Consider the following 23,989-nt stretch of genomic DNA (forward strand, 5'->3'; position numbering starts at 1 on the left):
AGCTTTGAAGGTCGTCTACTGCAATTTTAGAGGAGTACTAAAAAAACAAACAAACCCACAAGTAGTAATCCATGTATTCTATGGTTTAAAAATAATTTTATTTAAGTTCTTATTGCTAGTAAACATCAGATAATACTGTTACTTGGGTGTTAACATCAAGGATGTAGCTACAGTGTCTGAGGAATTCTCTTATCATTAGTAAAACTACCAGTGCATTATAAAGTCACAAGATACCACAATACCTACAATAATATTTAAAAAAATATATCCTTTTTCCACAACCTTAAAAATGTTGGCTCAGATATGCAGGTTTATCTATGCCAAGTGCAGTGGGGAGCATAGCTCAGCTGTGATGAGGGGGGGAATCTATTCTCCATTTCAATCTGAGAAAGATTTTTTTTTTTGCTGAGCTCAAAGTCTTTTGCCAATAGAAACCAGAGCAATGAAATAGCTTAAAAAGGACACTCTCTTGTAACAAGTGCAGTTGATTTAGCCTTTAAATGTTGAGTCTCCAAGACACTGCAGACATTGCTTCCTCGGGCAGGTTCTGAGGAGAGAGAGGAAACGCTTAGATGCTAGATTAGGTAATGCAACACTTTCAGGTGTGGAACGTGTACACGCTTGTCAGCATTTGGGTTCTGGGGCAGCTTCAGGCCAGCACATGACAAAACAAGTAGCTAAAAGCCAGAGAGCCCCTGGCCAGGGCTACCCTAAAATTGTGTTGCAGGTTAAGAAGAGCACATCTGGGAAAGGAAGGTTTAGTCTGTCATCCCCCCCAGCATGCACATGCAGGAGAGGCAGGGGCAGGTACAACACAGGAAGAGAGCAACAGAACCACCCATGGGACAGGGGAGAAGGAGACGGGCAATGATGTGTTACCAGATCCTTAGGAAAGGATTTGTGCCATTTTCACGCCACTCTGTGAAATGCTCTTTAAGAACATGCCATACTGGGTCAGACTGAGGGTCCATCAAGCCCAGCATCCTATTTCCAACAGTGGCCAATCCAGCTGGCAAGTACCCAAACATTAAATAGATCCCATGTGACTAATGCCAGTAATAAGCAATGACTATTCCCTAATTCAAATTGATTAACCACAAGTTTACAGACTTCTCCAGGAACTTTTCCAAACCTCTCAAAGCCAGCTACACTGCCTGCCTTAACCACATCCTCTAGCAATGAATGCCAGAGCTTAATTGTGCATTAAGTGAAAAAGAATTCTCCAATTGTTTTAAATGTGCTACTTGCTCACTTCAGGGAGTACACCCTACTCTATTATCTAAAAAGAGTAAATAACAGATTCATATTTACCTGTTCTAGTCCTATCAATTTATAGACCTGTCCTATCCACCCTCAGCCATCTCTTCTCCAAGCTAAACCCCCTAACTACTTTAGCCTTTCCTCATAGGGGAGTCATTCCATCACCTTTATTATTTTGGTTGCCTTTCTCTGTCCTTTCTCCAGTGCAATTATCTTTTTTGAGACGCAGTGACCAGAACACAGTCCCCAAGGAGCAGCCTCACCACGGAGTGATAGAGGCATATTCTCCATTTTATTCACCAATCTCTTCCTAATTCATAACATTGCATTTTTTGACTTCCGCCACACACTGAGCTGACACTTTCAATGTATTATTTACTATGCTGCCTATGGCCTGGGCAATAACTCCTAATGGAACGTAACATCGTGTAACTACAGCAAGGGTTATTTTTCCCTGTATGCATCACTTTGCACTTGACCACATTAAATTTCATCTGCCATTTGGATGCCCAATCTTCCAGTCTTGCAAGGTCCTCCTGTAATGTATCACAGTCCGCTTGTGATTTAACTACTCCGCATAATTTTGTATCATCTGCAAATTTGATAACCTCACTCGTCGTATTCCTTTCCAGATCATTTATAAATATATTGAAAAGCACCGGTCCAAGTACAGATCCCTGAGGCACTCCACTGTTTACCCTTTTCCACTGAGAACATTGACCATTTAATCCTACTCAGTTTCCTGTCTTTAAACCAGTTTGTAATCCAAAGGACATCACCTCCTAAGACTATTTTTCTTTGAAGCCTCTCATGAAGGACTTTGTCACATGCCTTCTGAAAGCCCAATACCCTATATCTACTGGCTCACCTTTATCCATATATATTAACCCCTTCAGACAAAGTGTAGCAGATTGTGAGGCAAGACTTCTTTTAGTAAGTCCACCTTGGTTGGTCCCATTAAACCATGTCGATATGTTCTGTGATTTTGGTCTTGAGAACAGTTTCCACAATTTTCCCTGGCACTTTCACTAAACATCTGTTACCTTAATTTTAGGAAGCCGGCAACAATGTACTTGCACTCTAACCCAGAATGGCAGCTCTTATGTCCTCCTTTTGTTTAGAGTACAAGATCTTGATCTTCCATCTACCATTTTTCTCTACCAAAAAATGAAACCTTCATTTCATTTACTTAATTTTAAATTTTTTCTATGCCTCCTCCCCACACAGCAGAGGTGCTCGAAGCGGTGTGCAGAAAAATAAACACACACAACTTTAAAAAAAAAGATTCACATAAAATGAAAACTAAAAACCTACCAGTCCTTTAAGGAATTGCTTTGTTCGATCCTGACAGCAAAGGTTTTGATCTTTTTACAAAATGCAAGGAACTTTGTTTCCAACCTGGTTTCGTGTGGGAAGCCGTTCCAAAGGACTGGCCCAGCATTGAGAACACCCTTGCTCTATATCAGTGTAAGTCTCATATTTTACAGCACAAACTTTCATAAAATAAACGTAGGAACAAAGGCTGAATAGCCCAGGGGTCCTCTCTCCAGTGCATAACTAAAGGGGAGAGGGTGAAAGAGGAGACCCTGTACTAGAGAGAAAAGGGCGGAAGAGATGACGTGGCATAAAGGCAGGAAGAGGGAGATGGAGGTGAAGGACGAGAAAAGAAAGTTATATGGGAAAACCCAATAGGTAAAAAAAAAGGCAAATGGTGAAAAGATAAGCGCATGCCCAAAGGCAAGAGAGAGAAAAAAAAGGGGTAGATTTTCAGAGCCCTGCTCGCCTAAATCCGCCCAAAACCGGGCGGATTTAGGCGAGCAGGGCCCTGCGCGCCGGGAAGCCTATTTTACATAGGCCTCCCGGCGCGCGCAGAGCCCCGGGACTCGCGTAAGTCCCGGGGTTCTCGGAGGGGGGCGTGTCGGGGGCGTGTCGGGGGGCAGGCCCGGTCGTCGCGGCGTTCCGGGGGCGTGTCGGCAGCGTTTTGGGGGCGGGTACGGGGCGTGGCTACGGCCCGGGGGCGTGGCCGCGCCCTCCGTACCCGCCCCCAGGTCGCGGCCCGGCGCGCAGCAGGCCGGCTGGCGCGCGGGGATTTACGTCTCCCTCCGGGAGGCGTAAATCCCCCGACAAAGGTAAGGGGGGGGTGTAGACAGGGGCGGGGGGGGGGGGTTAGGTAGGGGAAGGGAGGGGAAGGTGAGGGGAGGGCAAAGGAAAGTTCCCTCCAAGGCCGCTCCGATTTCGGAGCGGCCTTGGAGGGAACGGGGGGATGGTAGCGCGGCTCGGCGCGCGCAGGCTATACAAAATCGATAGCCTTGCGCGCGCCGATCCAGGATTTTAGTGGATACGCGCGGCTCCGCGCGTATCTACTAAAATCCAGCGTACTTTTGTTTGCGCCTGGAGCGCAAACAAAAGTAGGCTGTTCGCGCTCGTCTGAAAATCTACCCCAAAGTGTAGATAAAAGCTACAGCAAAGAAAAGAGCATTTTTCAATACAACTCTCTCGCCACATATTTTATTGATAAGTTTTACATCACAGAAGGCCAATTTCACTCTATAGTAGGAAGAGTACAACAGCCACCCTCACGTGCCCGCTCCTTGTTCTCCCTTAGTAATGCCCAACATCCTTTTACAGAAATCCAGAATGCAAAAGGCAATTCGGGCATTCCTGAGGAACATTGCACCTTTTGAAGTGCCTGAAAAGCAGAATAGAAATTAAATAAACGTCATGCCAGGGAGGAGGGGCCTGTAACATCTCCTCAGGATACATAATCATGCAAGAGTTCCCCTTATATCCCATCTCTCTATATATTTAATCTCATATAGGCATGAAATCCTCTTAATTGCACTGTACACACAACCTCCTTACGCAACAGATTTAGTCATTCGAGCAGTGACAATTATTCCTTAAAGTAAAGTTACATTCCTGTTCTTGAGGCCTCAGATTCTCTCCTATTTCAAAGGATGGCAAGCCCAAGAGGTTTTCTCTCATCCATTCTTGTGGAAACTCACCTTTGCCTCTAACCCAGGGCCAGCGTTACTGGTGTTAACCAGCACCGCGTTTCTGGGATAAGATGGGAAACGTTTGTGCGTGCCTGAAATATTGTGGCTGTTTCTGCACCAAGCAAAAAACATTCATTCTTAAGAAAATTTGGGTTTTACCTTCTCAGCCCTGCTGCTTCTCTGCTGAAAGATGACAAAAAGAGAAAGCAGTGAGTAATTCAATCGCACATCAGGTCACTATTTTACCGATACACATCTAGCCTGCCAAAGCAGGAGGTGTATTCAGAAAACTACAGCAGAGGAGGAATCTCCACCGGACAGAGTCCAATAAACCAATCCCTGTATCCCTTTTTCAGGGGAGTTTGTAGAATTTATGGTGGGTACTTTCTGAACAAGGGGGGTTTGTAATTTTCAAACAGTCCCCACATAGGCTAAAATCTGCAAGTCCTTTTAACCTGCATACTTAATTCTGTTTGAAAATTCACGAATGTGCACAGAACCCCGGCACAAGCACACACACACACACACACACAAAGAGCAGGTGGAACTTTGTGCAGGTGGATTTAAGAGCTACTTTTGAAAACTCAACGCAAACACGCCAAGTTACCCTGCAGAAAGGTACACCTGCTCCAAGCAGAGCAGTAAAACCTGTGTGCGTACACTTGCGCACTTTTTAAAATAAAAAAGAAATATGCACGTAAGTGGTGGCTCCAGCCTCTGGAAGGCCTCTCCGTTGCACGTAAAGGCACGCCTGACACCGGGTTACACTCTGAGCCGCAGTCAATCCTAAAACCGTGGCTCTGAAACATCCCCCACCCCCTGCCCAAAAGATTTCATACTTTGGGAAGTTTTGGTTAAAATAGCGGCAGAGCCCTGCTTGCCACGGGCTTCACTGCTGCTGTGTGCGTCGGGGGGGGGGGGGGGGGGGGTAATCCCATCTTACCTGCTGCCTCCAGCTCTTGCACTGCAGAAAGAGAAGGAGAAAAAAAAAAGAGCCAGGTCAGTCTTTCCCCCAAGTGAACGGTATCTGATGATCTCGAGGTGGACCAGGCGATGGCAAAAGCCAGGGGAGCCCGAGGAAGCGATGGTGCGCAGCCCGGAGATAAGCATGACAGAGCAAACGCAGCGTGCCCTGCTTCACTAGCATCTACTTCTCCTGGGTTAGTTTGCGTATTTTTCCATTACTCCTTGTACTTAACGTACCCATGTTCCATGTAAGGACAGTCCTCACTTTAATGGAAGTGTGGAAGGAGGAGTGAAGATGAAGAAGCGGTGGTAACAGCAGGTGTCATGTTCATCTCTAACCCATGCCCTAGGGTTAGGGCATGGGTTAGAGATGTCCTGACGACACCTGGAGGTTATTGAGCCAGTGACTGATTATTATCCTAAGGCAGCTCACTGCGAGAGAAACACGGCAGGCGCATGTTGGAGGTAGATCCTTTGGAATACAATTCGTGTTACTAAATTGTGTGCACGTGGATCGTTACTAGAAGGTGTACAAAATGTACCTTATGTTTTTACTTTTTTGATTTACAGATATATAAAATGTTCTAATAGGTTTTTTTGTTTTTTTTATAAAATAGTATGCTAATAGTTTGGTCACCACTCCTTTTGGCTTTATTTATTAAGTGCGACACTGCCTCAGATTGTGCCCCGATCCTCTCTCCCACAGCAGACGTGATGTACGGACTGCACAAACACCTTCCCCAGCTCTGCTGTTCCCCTTCTACCGATACTGGGAGGGGGAGGGGGTTGTCTCTCTCTGTTTTTACATTGCATTTGAAATCCAGTTTTCTTTCTGTTCATATCATTACATTAATTCGCCTTACCTTTCTGTTCTCTTTTTTCCACTGTGAAAACAAAAAAAAGACAAAAGTACATGAGAAGCGCTCTCCTTCCAAGTGCACTGATGCTAATTCCTTCCAGGAGCGTAGAGACTAAGCAAAACCCTATTTAATATTTGGTTAAAAGGAAGGGCAGATGGCCTGAAGCGTTGGTTTCTTTTGCCCCAACATTTCGTTTTCTGCATCTTTAGAAAGTCAAGAATCCACAGGGGAAAAAAAAAAAAAAAAAAGATGCTACGAAAACCTTCTGTAGAAGGCACTGGAAGACTTCAGCCCAAAAGTGTCAACATGTAAGATACCCCAGGAAACAAAGAAAAATCCAAGCGACTCCCAGAGCCTGGGCCCAGTAGGCACAGGGAGAGCTTCAGCGCTTCACTGTCATTCCTCTGCTGTCCCCTCCCGCGGTTTCTGACCATGCTGGGGGAAGTTCTTGCCTCCGGCCGTACACACGAGGCCTTGGGGTCCCCAGGTGCATCCCTGGGCCCTAAGTCAGGGTCTCAACCTCTCTCCTTCCCACAGATAAAACGTTACAAACCTTTTTCTTCCCGAACGTGTACTGTGCAAAGAAAGAAAGAAAGAAAAGTTCAGGTCTTTCTCAGGGTGGGTTTATATTTAACCTCTCTCCAATGATTAAGAATTGTGAGGACAGCAGAAGGGGATCTATCACAGATTTCACTCCAGTACTCAGCTGGGCCTGTATGACCTTCCTTAACCATTATGTATACTGTGGAGGGGAGGCCAGTGCACTGCTCACCCCCACCCCGGGCTCCCTTTTGCCATGTCTCATACAGACAAGGTTACCTAATGGATGGCATTTGGAAGGCCTGATCAGTTTTAGACAGCTCAGAATTTGAGGCCAGCGAAAAGCCAAGTCCTTTCAACCACCGGCAACCTGATAGCTCTCAACCTCCCCGCCCCCTGACAGGCACTCAGCCTCCATCTCTTCCTCCCCCAGACAAAGGGCCCCATGATGAGCTCTGAAAGGACTCTTCCTTTTATGACAACAGTTTCATTAGAGGCTTTGGATGAGGAGCATTACCAAATGCTTTTCGAAAAGGCAAGTATATTATATATCAGCTGGGAGCCACCCTTCCACCCTGTTCATGTGTTTATCAATCACTGAATGACTTGCCTTTACAGAAAATCCAGAATGCAAAGCGCCACGTGGGCAAGCATCTGGATAAAAATGGCCTGAATTGCAGCCCTCAGAAGCATGCCCGGGTGCCGCAGCCTGCGTACTTTTACATAGAGGTACTCCTGTGGCTGTGTTTGGATTTGGGGAGGAAAACAACGCGCATGTGCATTTGATTTCTTAAAAACAGGTGCACTATTTTGTCTCCCAGCCCATCCAAATGGAAGGTGCAAAGGGCACAGACTTACACTGAGCCCTGCTACTCTCCAAAGAGAAGCAACGCAGATGGTGTCTGAGAATTTGCCCAAAGTACGCACATTAAAACCACCCAGGCACTTTGCAATTACAAGGACTGTTTGATAATTGCTCCTATAGCACTTAGCCAATACAAGGTTTTATTGAACCCCCGTTAGAAAACCAATATTTCTGTCTGCTATGGAGAAGCTCTCTTTTCACATACACGCTCCGGATTCGCCCTAGAGCAGAAGTTAGGCTTATTGGTCACATCTAGAGGCTTCCTTGAAACGGGTGTTAGGGAGGAAGGGGCCTGTACGCCTGAATCAACACACATACATCGCCTCCACCTTACACTCCCTCAGGATAAACAGCCTCACACAAGAGAATCGATAAGGTTTGTTTTTTATTCCCAGGAAAGAATCTTCTAAATACAGCAAAAGATATGCACACACTTTTAGCCTATTACTATATATTTAATTCCTTCACATGCTCATTACATCCTTTTAATTACAGTGCACACAGAGCTTCCCCAAGTAATACATTTCATCATTCTACCAGTAACATAATTGCTCCTTAAAATAAAATTACTTTCCTGTTTTTGATTTCTCATTCTCGCCTATTTTAAAGGAAGGCAAACCTGAGGGGGTTCTACCTTATCCTTTCCCCTGCAAGCCAAAAAGGGGTAGCATGGCGCCTCCTCCCAGCTTGCCGCCCCTTGTGATGGCTCTGCCTGGGATGCCTGCACTGCTATTACTTCCTCTCTGACGTCCCTGCTCCCCAAGCTTTGACCCCCACCCCACCCTCAAACTGTGCCGTGCCCGCCCCATGGCATGGTAACGACTATTTCCAGCTGGGAGTGTATATCAAACTGACCTCCCCATTCTAGGTAATATGGTGGGGAAAGCTCCTGCCAGCTGCAGATGCCAGCTAAGAACAGGCTTCACCCTGCTGCCGGGAGGGGAACCAGATCTTACCTGCATCCTCCAGCTCTTGCACTGCAGAAAGAAGAGGAAAAAAAAAAAAGACAAGGTCACTTCCTCCTCAAGTGAACAGATTTATATAGAATTGATACTGTACACCTACGCATAAACTGTATATAAATACCGATATCTGTATCTCTCGCTGTCTATACTGATACAGGCTGCTGATAGAAATACATCCCGGTATTCTGCGACGGGGTTGGGATAATGCAGCCTGGGATTATTACTCAGAGAGAGAGAGGGGGGGGGGCTTCTGGCTCACAAGACAATATTGCACGAGTTCTCCCCCTGCCCCAGACTCCAGTGTCTCATCTCACTCCCCAACCCCATCAGAGTCTGGGGCATTTTCTCTCTGTGAGAGGCGGTGAGGAGGGGGTCTGTGGGGGTCCTAATGTACTAAGCTACATCACTGCCTCCGACTTCCTCGCCCCAGTTCTCTCTCCCGGGTCAGACATGATATACAGACCGCACCCGCTGTCCCTTCCACAAATATCATTACATTATTTCTCATTACCTTTTTTTTCTCTAATTTCCACTGTGGAAAAAAAAAAAAGGGAGAGAGAATATGAGAAGAGCTCTTGTTCTGAACACACTGATGCTAATTCCACACATGCCTGTACAGGCTAATCAGGGCCGTTTTTAATTTTCAGCTAAAAGGAGATGCAAGAAAGTGAAAGCAAGCCTGCAGGGCTGATTCTTTTTCCCAGGATTTCATTTTCTCCATCTTAAAAAAGCAAACAAAAGAATCCACAGGAAAAATAAAAACCAACGATGCTGCTAAAACCTAATCTAGAAGATGCTGGGAGATCTCAGGCTGAAATTGTTACATTTAAGTAACCCCAGAAGCCAAAACAGAATCCTGTCAACTCCCAAATCCAGATGTTTTGCATCTGTAAAAGAAAAAATCGAGGCCCAGCATGTCAGTGCAGTAATTGAAAGTGCACTGGAAGGGCAGTGCCATGCACCCACATCTGACTTCAACCTAACTGTGAAGTCGCAGCTGAGCGGAAAGAGTTCCTGAGCATTCAGCACCCAGGCCTGACCTCTCAGTCTCCACTGTAAGGGTATGCTGTGCGGCACCATTAGGGGGCGCTGCGAGAAAGGACACCAAGCACTGGTAAATTCTCATGTTAACTGTGAAAGTTTATTCATTTATCATCACACTGTTCAAAGCGGCTCACAGTAAAAAAAACATTCAGTAATAAAATAAAAAACAATTCTACAAAGTTTATCACAACCTTAAAAAATAAACAAACAAACAATAGATGCTTTAATTAAATCAAAGCTCCTTGTAAACTGGGCAACTCAAGTGCCTTCCCATAGAAGATTTAAAGATTTTTTTCTTAAATATTTTTTTTGCACGCTGTCTGGCAGCTGGTTCCGGGGTACAGGCCCAGCCACGGCAAACACCTTTCCCTTCATTCAGCCAACTTCACACTAATTTATAGCAAGGACATAAAAAAAAAAAGTTCCCGTTTCATTCAGTCTCCTCCAGCCTCTTCTGCCAGTGAATGGTCAATGCTCATGAGACCCCGCCCTGCTCAGCTCCTGGGGGGGGGGGGGGGGGTGTCACACAAGGTCAGAGTCACCCTCCCTCCTCCGCCCCTGGGGAGGCTGACCTTGAGACATCTCTGGCTGTGAGCCACTTTATAAAAAAAAAAAACTTTTATCAACTTATTCTGCGGCTTGAAGCCAGTGTAAGAACTACTATAGCTGGCACGGTGTCCGGCAACAGGGATAAAACCCCGTTTCACTTGGGAGACCTTGTGCGAGCGTTGGCCAGATTGAAGGGTTGGAAAACCGTGGATGGAGAGGGGAAAAAGCTGGGAAGGAATGACAGGTTCCAGGTTCTCTTTCACTTCCTACAGTATCCACCTGCTCCTTCCTCTTGTGTTCCCCTGCCAGGGCTTCTAACCCTGCCGGAAGCTTTTTTTTTTTTTGCTTCTGGCTCTTCATGCCCCTCTCCCCTAGTTAGAAGCAGATCGTTTTGCCCACAGGTGGACAGGTTTGGCCCCGGAAGCGTGAACCTTGTGTCCCCCAACTCAAAGTTAGGGTCCTTAAATCTCTCTCCTCCCAATGCAAAGTCTATCTGGTTTTCTCTTTTCAATAAACGTTACAAACCTTTATCTTCCTGAGCTTGTACTGTGAAAAGAACGAAAGAAAAAAAGGTCAGGTCGTTCTCAGAGTGCTTTACGCTTATCTATTCAGAGTTCAACAATGAATACAAAGAATCACAGATATCACCCCAGTAATTCAGCTGGGCCTGAATGACCTGATCTGTTTACCTTCCTTAACCAGTTAAGATGTAGAGGAGAAGGAGGGGAGGAAAAAATATTTCTTCACAGAAGGGGCAGTGCATGCAAACACAGTAACAGAATTGAAGAACAGCTTTAGCTGTGGGGTAGAGTCCAAGTTCAAATAGAGTCTGTGTATGGCAAGAGAAAACGGGCAGATAAGATGGTCTTTGGACTCATTATTTACCATCGTATTCTGTTAAAAAAAAAAAAAATTAGCTACGCTGACAGTAAAATAGTTAAATTCACTCCTCCCATTAAAGGGTTAAACTCAGCCCCTGCAGGTCACATCATGAGGTGATCAGTCTGACAAGGTTGCACTCTTGCTATTGCACAGCCAGTATGCAAATGAGCTACTTACTGCCAATCCTGCAGGTGAGAGACAGCCAAAGCTCGCACTTTCCCCCCTCACCCTGTGCTCACCTCCAACCACCCTCCCCCCCACCAAAGCTGGCTCTCGTATCTCTCCGCCATAGCCGGCACTCACATCCCCCTCTCCCACCACCACTGCCAGTGCGCACAGTCCCAGTGGCAGAGGAGGGGGAGGAATCACTACAGCAATATCACTGGTGGAAGGATTCAGAGGAGAGAAGTCTGGAGGTGCAGTGACAGGGGCGGAAGCAGCTGGAGATATTGGGGTAGGGAAGAGCAGTGACGGCAAAGAATAAAAATTTGTATTACTACACTGCCTTTCCAATATTTCCAGGCAATTTACAACATTTGCTGTTGCATGTATAACATACAGGAGCTAAAAATGGGGTTAAACGTACTAAGAGAGGAAGAGCAGCTGAACGTACTCTGAGCTGCTTCTGGAATGGTACAGGGACTGCGAAAGGGACTCTGTGATAGGCCGATGCAATAAGATGCGTGCAAAAAAAAAATACAGACGCTCCTATAGAGCGCTCGTTTTCCTAACACGCGCGCATCCACCCGACCTGTGTGTCCAATGCAAAATTTAACTGAGAAAGAAAGCGGCATGCCATACAAAAAGGGCACGCTAAGGAGAAACGTGCATTTCTGGCACTTAAAAGTTTATTGCATCGGGAGCATGGACGTCTAAATTGTGCGATCCTAGCAAAAGTGCATTGCTTACATGAAGTTACAGAAATTTGCAATGCCCATTTACCAAAAGTAAAGGCATCGCCAACCCTTTCTATTTTTTAAAGGTGTCCTTTAGCCGATCATCATGCTCCGCTCCACTAATCCCTATATCATTTTATTATTTTTTCTCTAACCCCAAACCACTAAATCTTATACTAATCTCTCTAAACAACCCTAAACAGGCACATTTATCACAACCACATTTTTTGTGCGACTCATGAGCCCTTGACTGCAAGTAAACTTTTACTCCACCTCCAGAGCTGGAGTTCAATTTTCTGGGGTAAAACAAATGCGCTGGGTGCCCAGCTTTTGGGCGAGCTTTCCCGCATTGGAGGGTAACAGCGAATGTCCTAGTTTGCATGCAACGGGTGCTATCCAATGCACTTTGGGTTAGGACTCGCATTATCATCAGACGCTATTACTGCGTGCCTGAAACGCAGGTCCAACTGCAAGTTAAACGTGGGGATTTTGTGTTACTGTTGTGGAGAAACCTTCCTTGCAGAAGCCGTTTTGGACTAGACATTCTGCCTTGTGAGTGATCTGTGTATAGGTTTTCCACGTTTCTCCCTGGGGAGCCAGCATGAACAGAGGCCCCCGGCAATATAACGTCACAGAAGTGCATCCTGGAATACATCCTGGCACCGGCAGAGAGAAAATGGCAAGATGACTGCCAGCAGATCGATCCCAAGTCTATGAGACAAAGTAGCTTTTCAAATAAATACACGTAAAACAACTGCCTAGCAAAAACACTACATTTCTTTTGTAACTCCTGTAAGAGCAAAATAAGTAAAATCTGTGCAGATGCCATTTCCCCCTTCAACTTGTTTGAGCATGGGGCTGGGAGCCTCTCCTGCCTTATACTAAGGTGGCGTTAACTTTATGGAAACCTCATTCCTAATTCCTTGTATAATTTAGTATTTTATTTATGGAATTCCCATTACCTCGTTCTTCTCTCACGGTTGCTGTAAAAAAGAAAAAAAGAAAAGGTTATTTGTGTTACCAGAAAAATCAATACCGACAGTGCCAGGATTCTCCAGAACCAGGAAAAAGATATAAACACGAGTTAACAGCGACACCGTGCAGACATGGGGGAGAAGTACAGATACAGCTGCAAGAGTCATCCTCCAGCTAACAAGAAACAAGTTACATGGACAGTACTGGGGCCCACTGACCACGTTTTGAATCTCACCTTTGGGTCTCTAGGAGTTTCCCCAGATTCTCCAGGGCCCAGAGACTTAAACATAATAATAATGTGCCGACTAGCTGCATTGTCTGAAGGTGGGAGAGGAAGTGGCCTCTCTTCCTTCCCTGTCAGCCCCCAAGTTCAAGGTGGGAGTCCTAACCTTCAGACCCCTTGGGAACCGGAAGCGAGTGGAAGCAGCAGACGACTGCTCCAGACAGCCCTTCAGGCCTCACCCCTAAGCATCAGGGATTGGCTGGGGCTGCTGGGAAGCAGGAAGCTAACCTGCCTCTCTGCTACTGAGCTTCCTACCCACAGAATCTCTATTACCAAGTTTCTCTGGTGCAAGCCTCCAGCTTGTGACCTGCTTTCTGACTCCAGCTCATAGGTGCCAGCTCTGTGAGTATATAGAGGGTGCTTGAGCGCCCCCAATATTGAACAATCTCCTTCACCTTGTCTAGACAGGGGTCAGTTTTATTGAGTTTAGAACTCCCAGTCATTTTAGTTGGCTTCTATGCTTGTGCCAGGGTTCCTGGCCTGCAACTCCAGCTTGCTGCTAACTCCTGTTCCTGCTTCTGCTGCTGGGTCAGTAGATGATACACAGCAGAGTCAAAGATCACTGCTTTCAGTCTGTGTCATTTCTCCACAGGTAAAACAATAAATAAAAGTGATTTATATCTAGGAAAGTGAGCAGATCCAGGTTGCAAGTCAGAAGCAGCACAGGCAGAACCTCAGCTTTTTCTTTTCTTCCAACGCCACCTTTACCATGGAAGACATGCTTTCTAAAGCTACTTTTAGATCTCCGTTACCCAACCTTTGAGTATCCTGAGAGCAGCAGAGCATGAAACAGCAGTTATAAGGGTTGTGAAACCAGAGCTGGGGCTATTCCAGTAGCAGAGTGGCAGTGCATGCTGCTGTGCGGATGACCTGGGTTCAATCCCCAGCAAAATGAAAGCAAGATACGAATACGTACAGAGCATTGCAACTTTCCCATTCTTCCAGCCCCCCACCTACCCCAAGGAACATTAAGCCAACGTTACATACCTCGCTGTTCCCTCACGAGGGCTGAGGAGAGAGAAAGGAGAAAAAGAGTGAGCCATTTTAGCACAGACCAACTGGCCCAGTGGTAGCACAGTCTGGTAGACCCAGGTTTGATTCCTGGTCCTGGGTTGGCGGTGATCACAAGCCCAAATTTCCTCCAGGGACACCTGCTGGGTGGCTCATGTGTGCACTTATATTGTGCTCTGGAGAGAGTCAGAATCCATCTTTCCCAACCAGAGGACACTTGGATGATTAGTTTAGACAGGAGGGGAGCAAATGTAATAAAACAGAGGAAAAACCTCAAGTACCTGTGACTGAAGGGTCACGGTGCACAGCCCCAACTGGGGCAAGAGCTGGCAGCACAAAATAATGAGAAAACTACTGGACAACCATCCTGCTTCTCAAAAGGAAAAACAAAACCCACCCATTTACCGAATGTTAACAGGATCCCGCCCACAGTGCAGGCGCGGTGGCGGAAGGGTGAGTGCCGCTTCCCCACACTGTATCAGAGAGCCAGCAGCCCCCTTGCACGGGCTATGCAAACTCCAGTTCCTGTCAGCACTATAGCCCCAACTCAGGCTGCTTCCACAGAAAGCCAGGCACTTGCAGTCCATAGCAGCCACATCAAATCAGCAATAGAGCCCTGCAGTCAAACTACCTCGGAAAAAATCCTTACCTGCATCTCCCCGGCTAACATTACTCAAATGCATCTTGTGGCATTTTCTAGGAGAGGGGTGGGGGGGTCATCATTAACTTCCATTTTCTACCTCAGTGTTGTCCCAGAATGAGTCTACAAATCATCTGGGAGAGGGGCTGGTCCGATGACGCTTTGAGTCTCAGACATGACATCTGCTCCTCAAGCTGCTGGATGCTAGGGATGCTGCAGAGAGAATCCCAGCCATTGTACAATGACGACACCACTCAGGATGCACACATACCCGGTTCTGGAGAGCACCCTGGTCTGTGTGCCCGGGACAGGGACTTGTCGCTGTGATGGCTGGGCTAGATGGAGTGGGGGAAGGGTTAAAATTGGGGATGAGCCCTCTCCCCTCCTCCCAGGAAATTTGGAGTGAAGGCTCATGGCACTTCAGCTCCAGCAGAGGCTGTTTCGATGGAGCTAGAAGCCCAAAAGGAGCAGTGGGAAATGCCAGCCTAAAAGTCCCTCTAAAAATCTAAGGAGCAAAATGTCCAAAAGAGCAAGAACTGGAATATTTGGAGAGCTCTGATCCTCTGGATTCACTAGATCTTCCTATAGGATAATTGAGCACATTAAGCATTTTGCAGCTCCGAGAATCACTTACCTCGCTCCTCTCTCAGATGCACTGTAAAACCAGAGAGACAGAGAAGAGTTAAAAACCAGCTAACATTATCTAGAACATCTGACAGCACTCAGACACAAACAACTAGACCAATTTCTGACAAGATGGCAAAGTTATGTATCATGCATGGATCATTCAGTGGTTGATTCTAGCGGGGTGGCTGTAATATAAGATGTTTAAATCTGTGTGTTCATCTGATTCTCCAAATATTACTCTCCGTGGATTGGATTTGACATTAACTTTTCCCAATTTGTTTAGCGTTGTTCCCTAATGCTTTTAAGCTGTAATCGAATATAAAATGGGGGGGGGGGGGGGGAGGATGGGAGAAACTTATGAAAACTGGGATACCTAGGAGTGGAATAAGAGCGGCTATAGCACCGGATTGCTATGGTATGTGTTGGTTATTATGCTCTTAAATGTATGACTAAAGGCCATGAGGCCAAGCTATTATGTTTTGGTTATTCTTGAAAACAATAAATTTAAAAACAGCTAACACCTGCCATCAGCACAGAAGGACTGGACCAGTCAGACCAGAGCCAGTCCCAGAAACGTCAGCTGGAACACAGTGGTGGGTGCGACAGTCACTTTCAGTGCTCCCAGCTCATCCTATGCCAGCCTGGTTTTTCCAGATCTCATCCCAGCACGTTCTGTACGACATCACTGGTCAGAGCGTGCTGGGAGGAGGGGGGGGGGGGGGGGGTGTCAGGAACACAGCAAGAATCCCAAAATAGTAAAAAAAAAAAATGAGGAAGGCAACACTGCACCCTATAACAATTAAAAGCTTTCCTGCTAAAGGGTCATGTCAGAGGGCTCATTTGGAAACTTTCTTAGCAGTACAAATCCTTTGTAAGTTATTGTTGGGATGCCAGGTGCTGCACTGTAATAATAACTTGTAACAGGTAACAATGGATGTCTTAGCTGCCAGTGGGCTTGGCCTTACCTTTGTAAACCGATTATCGCATCCAAGATGCGCTCCAAGCATGACACAAAGCAAACAAAAGGTATAACGGTAAGGTAAAGAAAAGAAAAAAGCATTCAAAGTGCCTCACTAGTGCCACTGTAGCCAAAACCCCCAGATATCCTCATCACCCCATCCATTCACCCTCAAGCATGGTACAGCCTGCCAAACATCCCACTCCTGCTACCTACCTCACCCCCAGGCCCTCCCTAACCCATCTCCTATCCAAACACGGCTAAATTAATCCGGAAGTAACCCCTCAGGACTGCTGAGATACGGCACAAGTAAGGGAATGGAGGCTCCGGTTAATCCCCATTGTCTGATCAAGCCCCAGTCTGACCGCCATTGCACGCATGGAGATGTAGTTCATCAGGTAACAAACCCTAACCTGCCTCTCCTTCTCACAGCCACTTTGGGTACCAAGCCCAGGTGGGACTTTGCTCCCTATAGTGCCAGCGTTTTACCGCTCAGCCAGTGGGGGCCAGAGCTCCAGCAGATGCTGACAATGTCCCGCAGCTATGCCTCTTACACCCTAAACGCACACAGCTGTGCTTTACGTATTCTGCAGAATTAGTCTCCGTACGGCTTCTGTGCTCTGAACGTACCTCGCTCCTCCCTCAGCTGCACTGTGGAGAGAAAAGAAAAACAAGAGAGGTGTCAGGTCCTTCCTGCTTCAGAGTAAGGAGTCAGTCAGTCAGGTGCAGGGCAAGCCGGATCCCGCAAAACAACGCGGCTCTGTTGCCTGCCCATTCCGGTCTCACTACAGCAGGTCCTCGACTTCATTCGCTGGGAGTTACAGCGATTCAGCCCTGCAAGGTTTTGCAATGGACACCCCCCCCCTTCTCCAACTTACAACCCTTGTTAGGAGTTTAGGACACCCGAGGGTCTCCCCACAGGCACCCGCTGGAGCACGAGGCCTTGGTGCCAGAACCAACCCCCCATTATAACGTTCTTCTTATGGCAGAGTCGCTTTCCACGTGCAACAGTCTGACTTTTGATGCGATTTTCAGCAGCCAGTTGTGTCTTAACTCTGAGGACTTCCTGTACTTTATTTATAGTTTTTTCAGTTTGCATTATAGGTACGCTCAGTTTAAAAACCAATCTCCAGCTGGTTGTGCTATGTTAACTGTTTTGAGCGCGCCCCTGTGATGAGGAAGCTTGCACACTAGTTCCCCTCTCCACCCACCTCACACATTTACTTACATTTCTATATTGGAGGAAGGTAAATGGAAAGAAGGTTTGAAATCTGTCAGCACTAATAATATCTTCAAGAGTGAAATAAATCTTGGAGCAGGAAAGGAGATATTAAAGCATTTTTTAAGCACCTGTTTCTCCGGTGCTGGCACAGAGTGGTGGGGTGGGGTTGTCAACTGGCTCCAATTTTAGGATCAACAAGCAAAACTACAAGTCCCTCTACACCATGGGCTAAAACCAGGACCGGATCAACCTGTCCTGAAAATCTGGAGCTGAGGGGCAGGCCTTGTAATAATTATTTCTCATCAGGGCCTCCCGCTCATCCTGGGGATCCTGAAGCAGCAGCGCTCTTATACTTGTGACATTCAGCCCAGATAGGATACTGCCCCCACCCTTCTGTCGGGCTCCCTGTTCAATAATGATAGCACAGTACCAGCTCCCATTATAGTTTGACCTTGGACTCTGATGACTCACCTAGTCAGGACCATGTCTGGTTTTATACACAGAAATGTGCAGGGATATTACGCACGCTAGGTAAAAGTTTCAATTTTGTGCCCTCCCCTTTACACACCTGTCTATCAGGGACAGCTCTAGCCCAGCATCCACCTCTCAACCTCTACCAAGTCCTCAACCCTCTCCCTTTAGCCTCTGTCTATAGTACCCAGCCTCTCTCCTCTACCCCCCAGGATGAAAACAGTAAACTAAGGTAATTCAAAAAGGCATGGGATAAACACAGCGGATCCCTAAAGGCCAGAGGTGGGAAATGAAGAGGGTGCATGGGGTTAACCTGCACGGAGTGGCAGCTACCACCCTCAACAGAAGGCACGGGGATTACTACCCTTAGCCAATTAGCTTTCATGTTTGTGACACAATTGCAATATCGCTCTCTGCTTCGGCAGGGGGGAAAAAAGGGGAATCGGATTCAGATAACAGCCCTGACCTTTACAGTAATGAGTACAGAACAGATATGCAGACATTAAGGGAAAAAGTGCAGGGCTGCTTCTAGGGCAAAGTCCAAGCAGCAGCAGTGCATGAATTATCAGGAAGGCTGCTCACCCTGTAAAAAGGCTGCTGGCAGTAATTTTGTTCTGGGTTTGACAGTTGCTTGGTTTTGATTGTAAACATTGCTACCCTTAACAGAAGTCTTGGGGGTAACCAGCATGGAGTGGCAGTTTCTACATAAGAAGCTTGCTCGGCAGTCTGGATGGACCATTTGCTCCCATTACTATCCTCCTCCTCCTCCCCTTCACTCAGCACGCCAGCATTGCCCCAATCTTTGTCTTCTTTCTGCAGTGCCCAGCACCTTTTCCACATTCCCCCCACCCACCTGTCTCCAGGTCCCACATCTACCCAGGTGGCACCTGGAGATTTCCAGAGTTTTTGCCTCCAAAAACAGTTTTCGGCACTTTAGGTGACTACCTAGCTCACCTAATGGAAGAATCAGTCCTAAAAATGTGTTCACGACAGAGATAGTGGTTAACTCCCAGAGCACCCCAGGATCAGTTCCCGAGCTGATCCACAGCCCACAAGACATCACCTGCCCTCCTTCTTACTCCCACCCACCCCCCTATCAGTTTCAGACCAGATTCCCTTTACAGAGTGACCACACTCACATCACGGGATAACCGAGAGTACTTACAACGGATGGTTACTGTTAACCCAGCACCAGAGTCAAATCCACCAAAACATCAAGGAATCCTCAATAATGGTGGTAATGTCCGGTGATCACGCACCGTCCGTGAGAAGGCCACAACGACTGAAGGGAATTCAGCCACCAGAAGCTGAACACGGCGGGCAGCATTTCCCCTCTCGCGATCACTGTTTTTAATGATAGCGGCTCTTTGGCATTTTTGATTTTGCTATTCCCCTTCGAGGTCAAAATTTATTTTAGGTGCACCAACTGACAACTCTGATGACTGCATAATCTGAATTCAGGATTAGACTCTAATTGCTCTTGAATTAAAGTCTAAAGGGCAATGCTGATCTTGTGTACCCTAATGCTGGAGGAAAAAGCCAAGCACATTAGAATACTTAATGTTCTGAAAAGTAAAACAGTTCAGTATGAGAAACGTACCTTGTGTTTCTCGGAGCTCCACTGCAGATAGAAAGGGGGGGAGGGAGAGAGAGAGTCATAAGATGCTGTAACAGCTCATGGTGATATAAGATGTACTCTTGTTCTGGCACAAAGGGCAATTAGCTGTATGATTACCCAAGTCACTATATTTAGGAATTAGGGGTCCAGCGGCTTTCCAGAACCCAAATTCCAAAGCTTCTGGTGTAGCAGAGCCAATGTTAGTGTCAGTGTTTGTTCATTAATATCAGGGAAGAGCCAAAAACTGGCCTGAATTTGTTCTCTCTATCTATCTGAGTGATACATAAACATTTTCATTCTGGGCTCACAAAATCACTAAACTGGGAACTCCTTTTTTAATGTAGAGTAAAAGTACAAGCCCTGTGAACTATTTGGTGGGGTGCTATTTTTATCCATGAGGATCCAGCTTGCTAGCCCCCGAATTAGCCAGCTACATCCATCTGAGGGATGAAAGCCCTCCCCAAAGCCTTAGGAGACTGAATCCCAAAGAATGAAATGGATGCAACCTTCCAAAAGGCTACCAGAGGGCGCCAAAGCATTCTGTGACATAGGGAAATCTGGTCAGAACCAGGGTGGAAACATTCATAGAGGTTCAGGGCTCTGAGACACAGGTGGAGGACTTTTTAAACCTCAAAATCATTTGTTAAGCCTTTTGTCTTTTAGGACATCTATGGGAAAAACTAAAATGAAAAAAAATAAATAATGAAAAACAACGACCCTTCTATCACTCCTCACCCCATCTCCTCTACACCCCCAGTAATAACCACCACCCTCCTATCACTCCTCACCCCATCTCCTCTACACCCCCAATAATAACCACCACCCTCCTATCACTCCTCACCCCATCTCCTCTACACCCCCAGTAATAACCAGCACCCTACCCCCTCCTATCACTCCTCACCCCATCTCCTCTACACCCCCAGTAATAACCACCACCCTACCCCCCTCCTATCACTCCTCACCCCATCTCCTCTACACCCCCAGTAATAACCAGCACCCTACCCCCTCCTATCACTCCTCACCCCATCTCCTCTACACCCCCAGTAATAACCACCACCCTACCCCCTCCTATCACTCCTCACCCCCATCTCCTACTACACCCCCAGTAATAACCACCACCCTACCCCTCCTATCACTGCCCTCACCCCATCTTCTCTACCACCCCCGTAATAACCACCACCCTCCTATCACTCCTCACCCCCATCTCCTCTACACCCCCAGTAATAACCACCACCCTCCTATCACTCCTCACCCCATCTCCTCTACACCCCCAGTAATAACCACCACCCTACCCCCCTCCTATCACTCCTCACCCCATCTCCTCTACATTCTCAGTAATAACCACCACCCTCCTATCCACCCTCAACCCCATCTCCTCTACACCCCCAGTAATAACCACACCCTCCTATCACTCCTCACCCCATCTCCTCTACACCCCCAGTAATAACCACCACCCTCCTATCACTCCTCACCCCATCAACTCTACACCCCCAGTAATAACCACCACCCTACCCCCCATCCTATTCACTTCCTCACCCATCTCCTTACACCTCCAGTAATAACCACCACCCTACCCCCTCCTATCACCCCACACCCCCATCTCCTCTACACCCCAGTAATAACCACCACCCTCCTATCACTCCTCACCCCATCTCCTCTACACCTCCAGTAATAACCACCACCCTCCTATCACTCCTCACCCCATCTCCTCTACACCTCCAGTAATAACCACCACCCTACCCCCTCCTATCACTCCTCACCCCATCTCCTCTACACCCCCAGTAATAACCACCACCCTACCCCCTCCTATCACTCTCACCCATCTCTCCTCTACACCCCCAGTAATAACCAGCACCCTACCCCCTCCTATCACTCCTCACACCCCTCCTCCATCTCGAACAACCCCCGTAATAACCAGCACCCGACCCCCTCCTATCCTCCTCAAACTCTCACCCCATCTCCTCTACACCCCAGTAATAACCAGCACCCTCCCCCCTCCTATCACTCCAAACCCCATCTCCTCTACACCCCCAGTAATAACCAGCACCCTACCCCCTCCTATCACTCCTCACCCCATCTCCTCTACACCCCCAGTAATAACCACCACCCTACCCCCTCCTATCACTCCTCACCCCATCTCCTCTACATTCTCAGTAATAACCACCACCCTCCTATCACTCCTCACCCCATCTCCTCTACACCCCCAGTAATAACCACCACCCTCCTATCACTCCTCACCCCCATCTCCTCTACACCCCCAGTAATAACCACCACCCTCCTATCACTCCTCACCCCATCTCCTCTACACCCCCAGTAATAATCCTCACCCTACCCACCCCCACCCCCCCTCCTATCACTCCTGACCCTCCACCCTTACAATGATTCTGTTCCACTCTCCTCAGAGCAAAGTTTTTGATTCCATTTCCTGGACATTCCCTCCTGCTTCCTCTCATTCTTCTCACACTTCTCCCTGACATATATTTAAAGTGTTCCCCATGGTGGCTGTAAAGAGTTTTATTTTATTTTAGTGTGCAGAGAGAGGCCTCATTACCTTCTTTCTCCCGCCTCTGAACTGTTGAAAGAAAGAAAGAATCAGCAGTTACGTGAAGCATCAGTTTTACAACTCTCAGAATGAGTCCATTCATTCTCCTTCACATAAAACATATCAGAGAGAGACCTCCTTACCTCCTTCTTCCCGCCTCTGAACTGTTGAAAGGAAAAAAAAAAAAAGCACCAGTTACGTGCAGCATCAGTTTTACAACTCTCAGAATGAGTCCGTTCATTCTCTGTCATGTAAAACACATCAGACTTAAAAGTATCACAGCGCACCTAATGGAGAGCAGGAAATCCTCCACAGACACACCCATGGTACCCCAGAAACCCAGAGTAACAGACACGCATGTAAGCACACACAGCCACACTTATGCATTGAGTTATATACGCAGACACACCCATAATACCCCAGAAACCCAGAGTAACAGACACGCACGTAAGCACACACACACACAGCCACACTCATGCATTGAGTTATATACGCAGACACACCCATGATACCCCAGAAACCCAGAGTAACAGACACGCACGTAAGCACACACAGCCACACTCATGCATTGAGTTATATACGCAGACACACACAAGCACATCTTCAAAAGGCTGGGCGTGGAGTCTTCGGTCTAATCAATGGCCCCTGTAGGTGTGCGACAGATTGCCGAAACCTCTCCCCCCACCAGGTGCACTCCAGCTGTTTCACGGTTTGAACGGCGCCTGGCGCCATGGTCTTGCAGGAGATGCCAGCCTTGTGCGGTTGAAACCGCAGAACAGCTGGAACGCACCTAGTGGGGAAAATGTCGTCAGTGGTCCCTAAGCACCTTGCGGGGACCCTTGCTCCCAATGTCAGGCTCCTAGAAAGTGGAGCGGGCTTTTAAAAGCCAAGAGGCGCCCTGTCTTGGTGCAGAAAATTCTATATGGATGGGCTTGATTTTAGGTGTTTGCAAGAGAAGTCTTAGACACTTGTGTTACGCTTCCAGGCCCATTAACCAGATACATTTCCAAACATTTTGCTGTGCAATGTAGGAACAGAAAATATGATGATGATAAGGAGCGTAAAGTGCATTTAGTCTGCTCAATTTCCTTCCTGTTGCACTAATGTAGACTTCATCTGATCTCTGGCTCTAACCTTCATTTCCTCTCAACTACAACTCCTCTATGCAAAAGAATCGTAGTAGTATTATTATTTGATACGTTTGGTTGTATTACCCTGTTCACCCTAATCCTAGTTTATTCCCCTGTTTTAATGTAATCGCATTCTTACATGCTTGTTATTGTTCTAATGTAAACCGAAATGATATGTAACTTTGCTACGTGAATTGCGGTATATAAAAATGTTAAATAAATAAATATGCCTTTCCCAGGCCTTCCTGAATCCTGTTACTGTTTTTGGCTCCCCTTTTGTGTGAAGAAATATTTTCTTATGCCATGCCTCAGTCTGACCCTGTCAGCCTCCATGCATTATTTCTATCTTTTAGAAATCTGAATGATTCCATCAAATCCCTGCCCTCTTCCACATATTTAGCTCTCACCTTATAGGTCTTTTGGTGTACAGAGCTCGCACCATTTTGGGTGCTGCTGTTCAGTCTGTATCCCTTCAGAGGTCAGGTTTCCAGAATTAGACTCGGTCCTTCAGATAAGGTCTCAGCAGTGGCCCAGAGGCATCAACACCTCTGCTTCCTCCTGGAATCGCCTCGTTTACTCATCTTTATCTCCTTTCCTTAGCATCACTAGACCTATACTGACCACTGCCCTAGCACGCTGTTTGGCAACCTCGAGGTCTTCAGAGGATCACACCAAGATCTTTCTCCTGT

The 23,989-nt window shown here is 46.9% G+C and overlaps 1 protein-coding gene across 7 annotated transcripts in view; it reads right to left on the reverse strand.

Annotated features, from left to right (window-relative positions):
- Positions 1-79: 79 nt before the first annotated feature.
- LOC115073605 (golgin subfamily A member 6-like protein 6) overlaps positions 80-23,989 on the reverse strand; it is a 41,112-nt gene continuing 17,202 nt past the window's right edge. For 3 of the 7 annotated variants that reach the window (XM_029572123.1, XM_029572121.1, XM_029572122.1), the window contains 15 exons: positions 22,314-22,334; positions 22,180-22,200; positions 19,611-19,631; positions 16,948-16,968; positions 15,367-15,387; positions 14,069-14,089; positions 12,786-12,806; positions 10,571-10,591; positions 8,965-8,984; positions 8,444-8,466; positions 6,636-6,656; positions 6,086-6,106; positions 5,200-5,220; positions 4,416-4,439; positions 80-547 (listed from right to left, as the gene is read on the reverse strand). In XM_029572123.1, coding sequence (XP_029427983.1) covers positions 490-547; positions 4,416-4,439; positions 5,200-5,220; positions 6,086-6,106; positions 6,636-6,656; positions 8,444-8,466; positions 8,965-8,984; positions 10,571-10,591; positions 12,786-12,806; positions 14,069-14,089; positions 15,367-15,387; positions 16,948-16,968; positions 19,611-19,631; positions 22,180-22,200; positions 22,314-22,334 — 356 coding nt within the window. In that variant the 3' untranslated portion in view covers positions 80-489. Of the gene's footprint in view, positions 548-4,415; positions 4,440-5,199; positions 5,221-6,085; positions 6,107-6,635; positions 6,657-8,443; positions 8,467-8,963; positions 8,985-10,570; positions 10,592-12,785; positions 12,807-14,068; positions 14,090-15,366; positions 15,388-16,947; positions 16,969-19,610; positions 19,632-22,179; positions 22,201-22,313; positions 22,335-23,989 lie in introns of all 7 variants that reach the window. The other 4 variants (XM_029572127.1, XM_029572124.1, XM_029572129.1 and 1 more) reach the window with 4 other exon arrangements.

This window comes from Rhinatrema bivittatum, chromosome 12, assembly GCF_901001135.1.
Source record: "Rhinatrema bivittatum chromosome 12, aRhiBiv1.1, whole genome shotgun sequence".
Classification (NCBI taxonomy): domain Eukaryota; kingdom Metazoa; phylum Chordata; class Amphibia; order Gymnophiona; family Rhinatrematidae; genus Rhinatrema; species Rhinatrema bivittatum.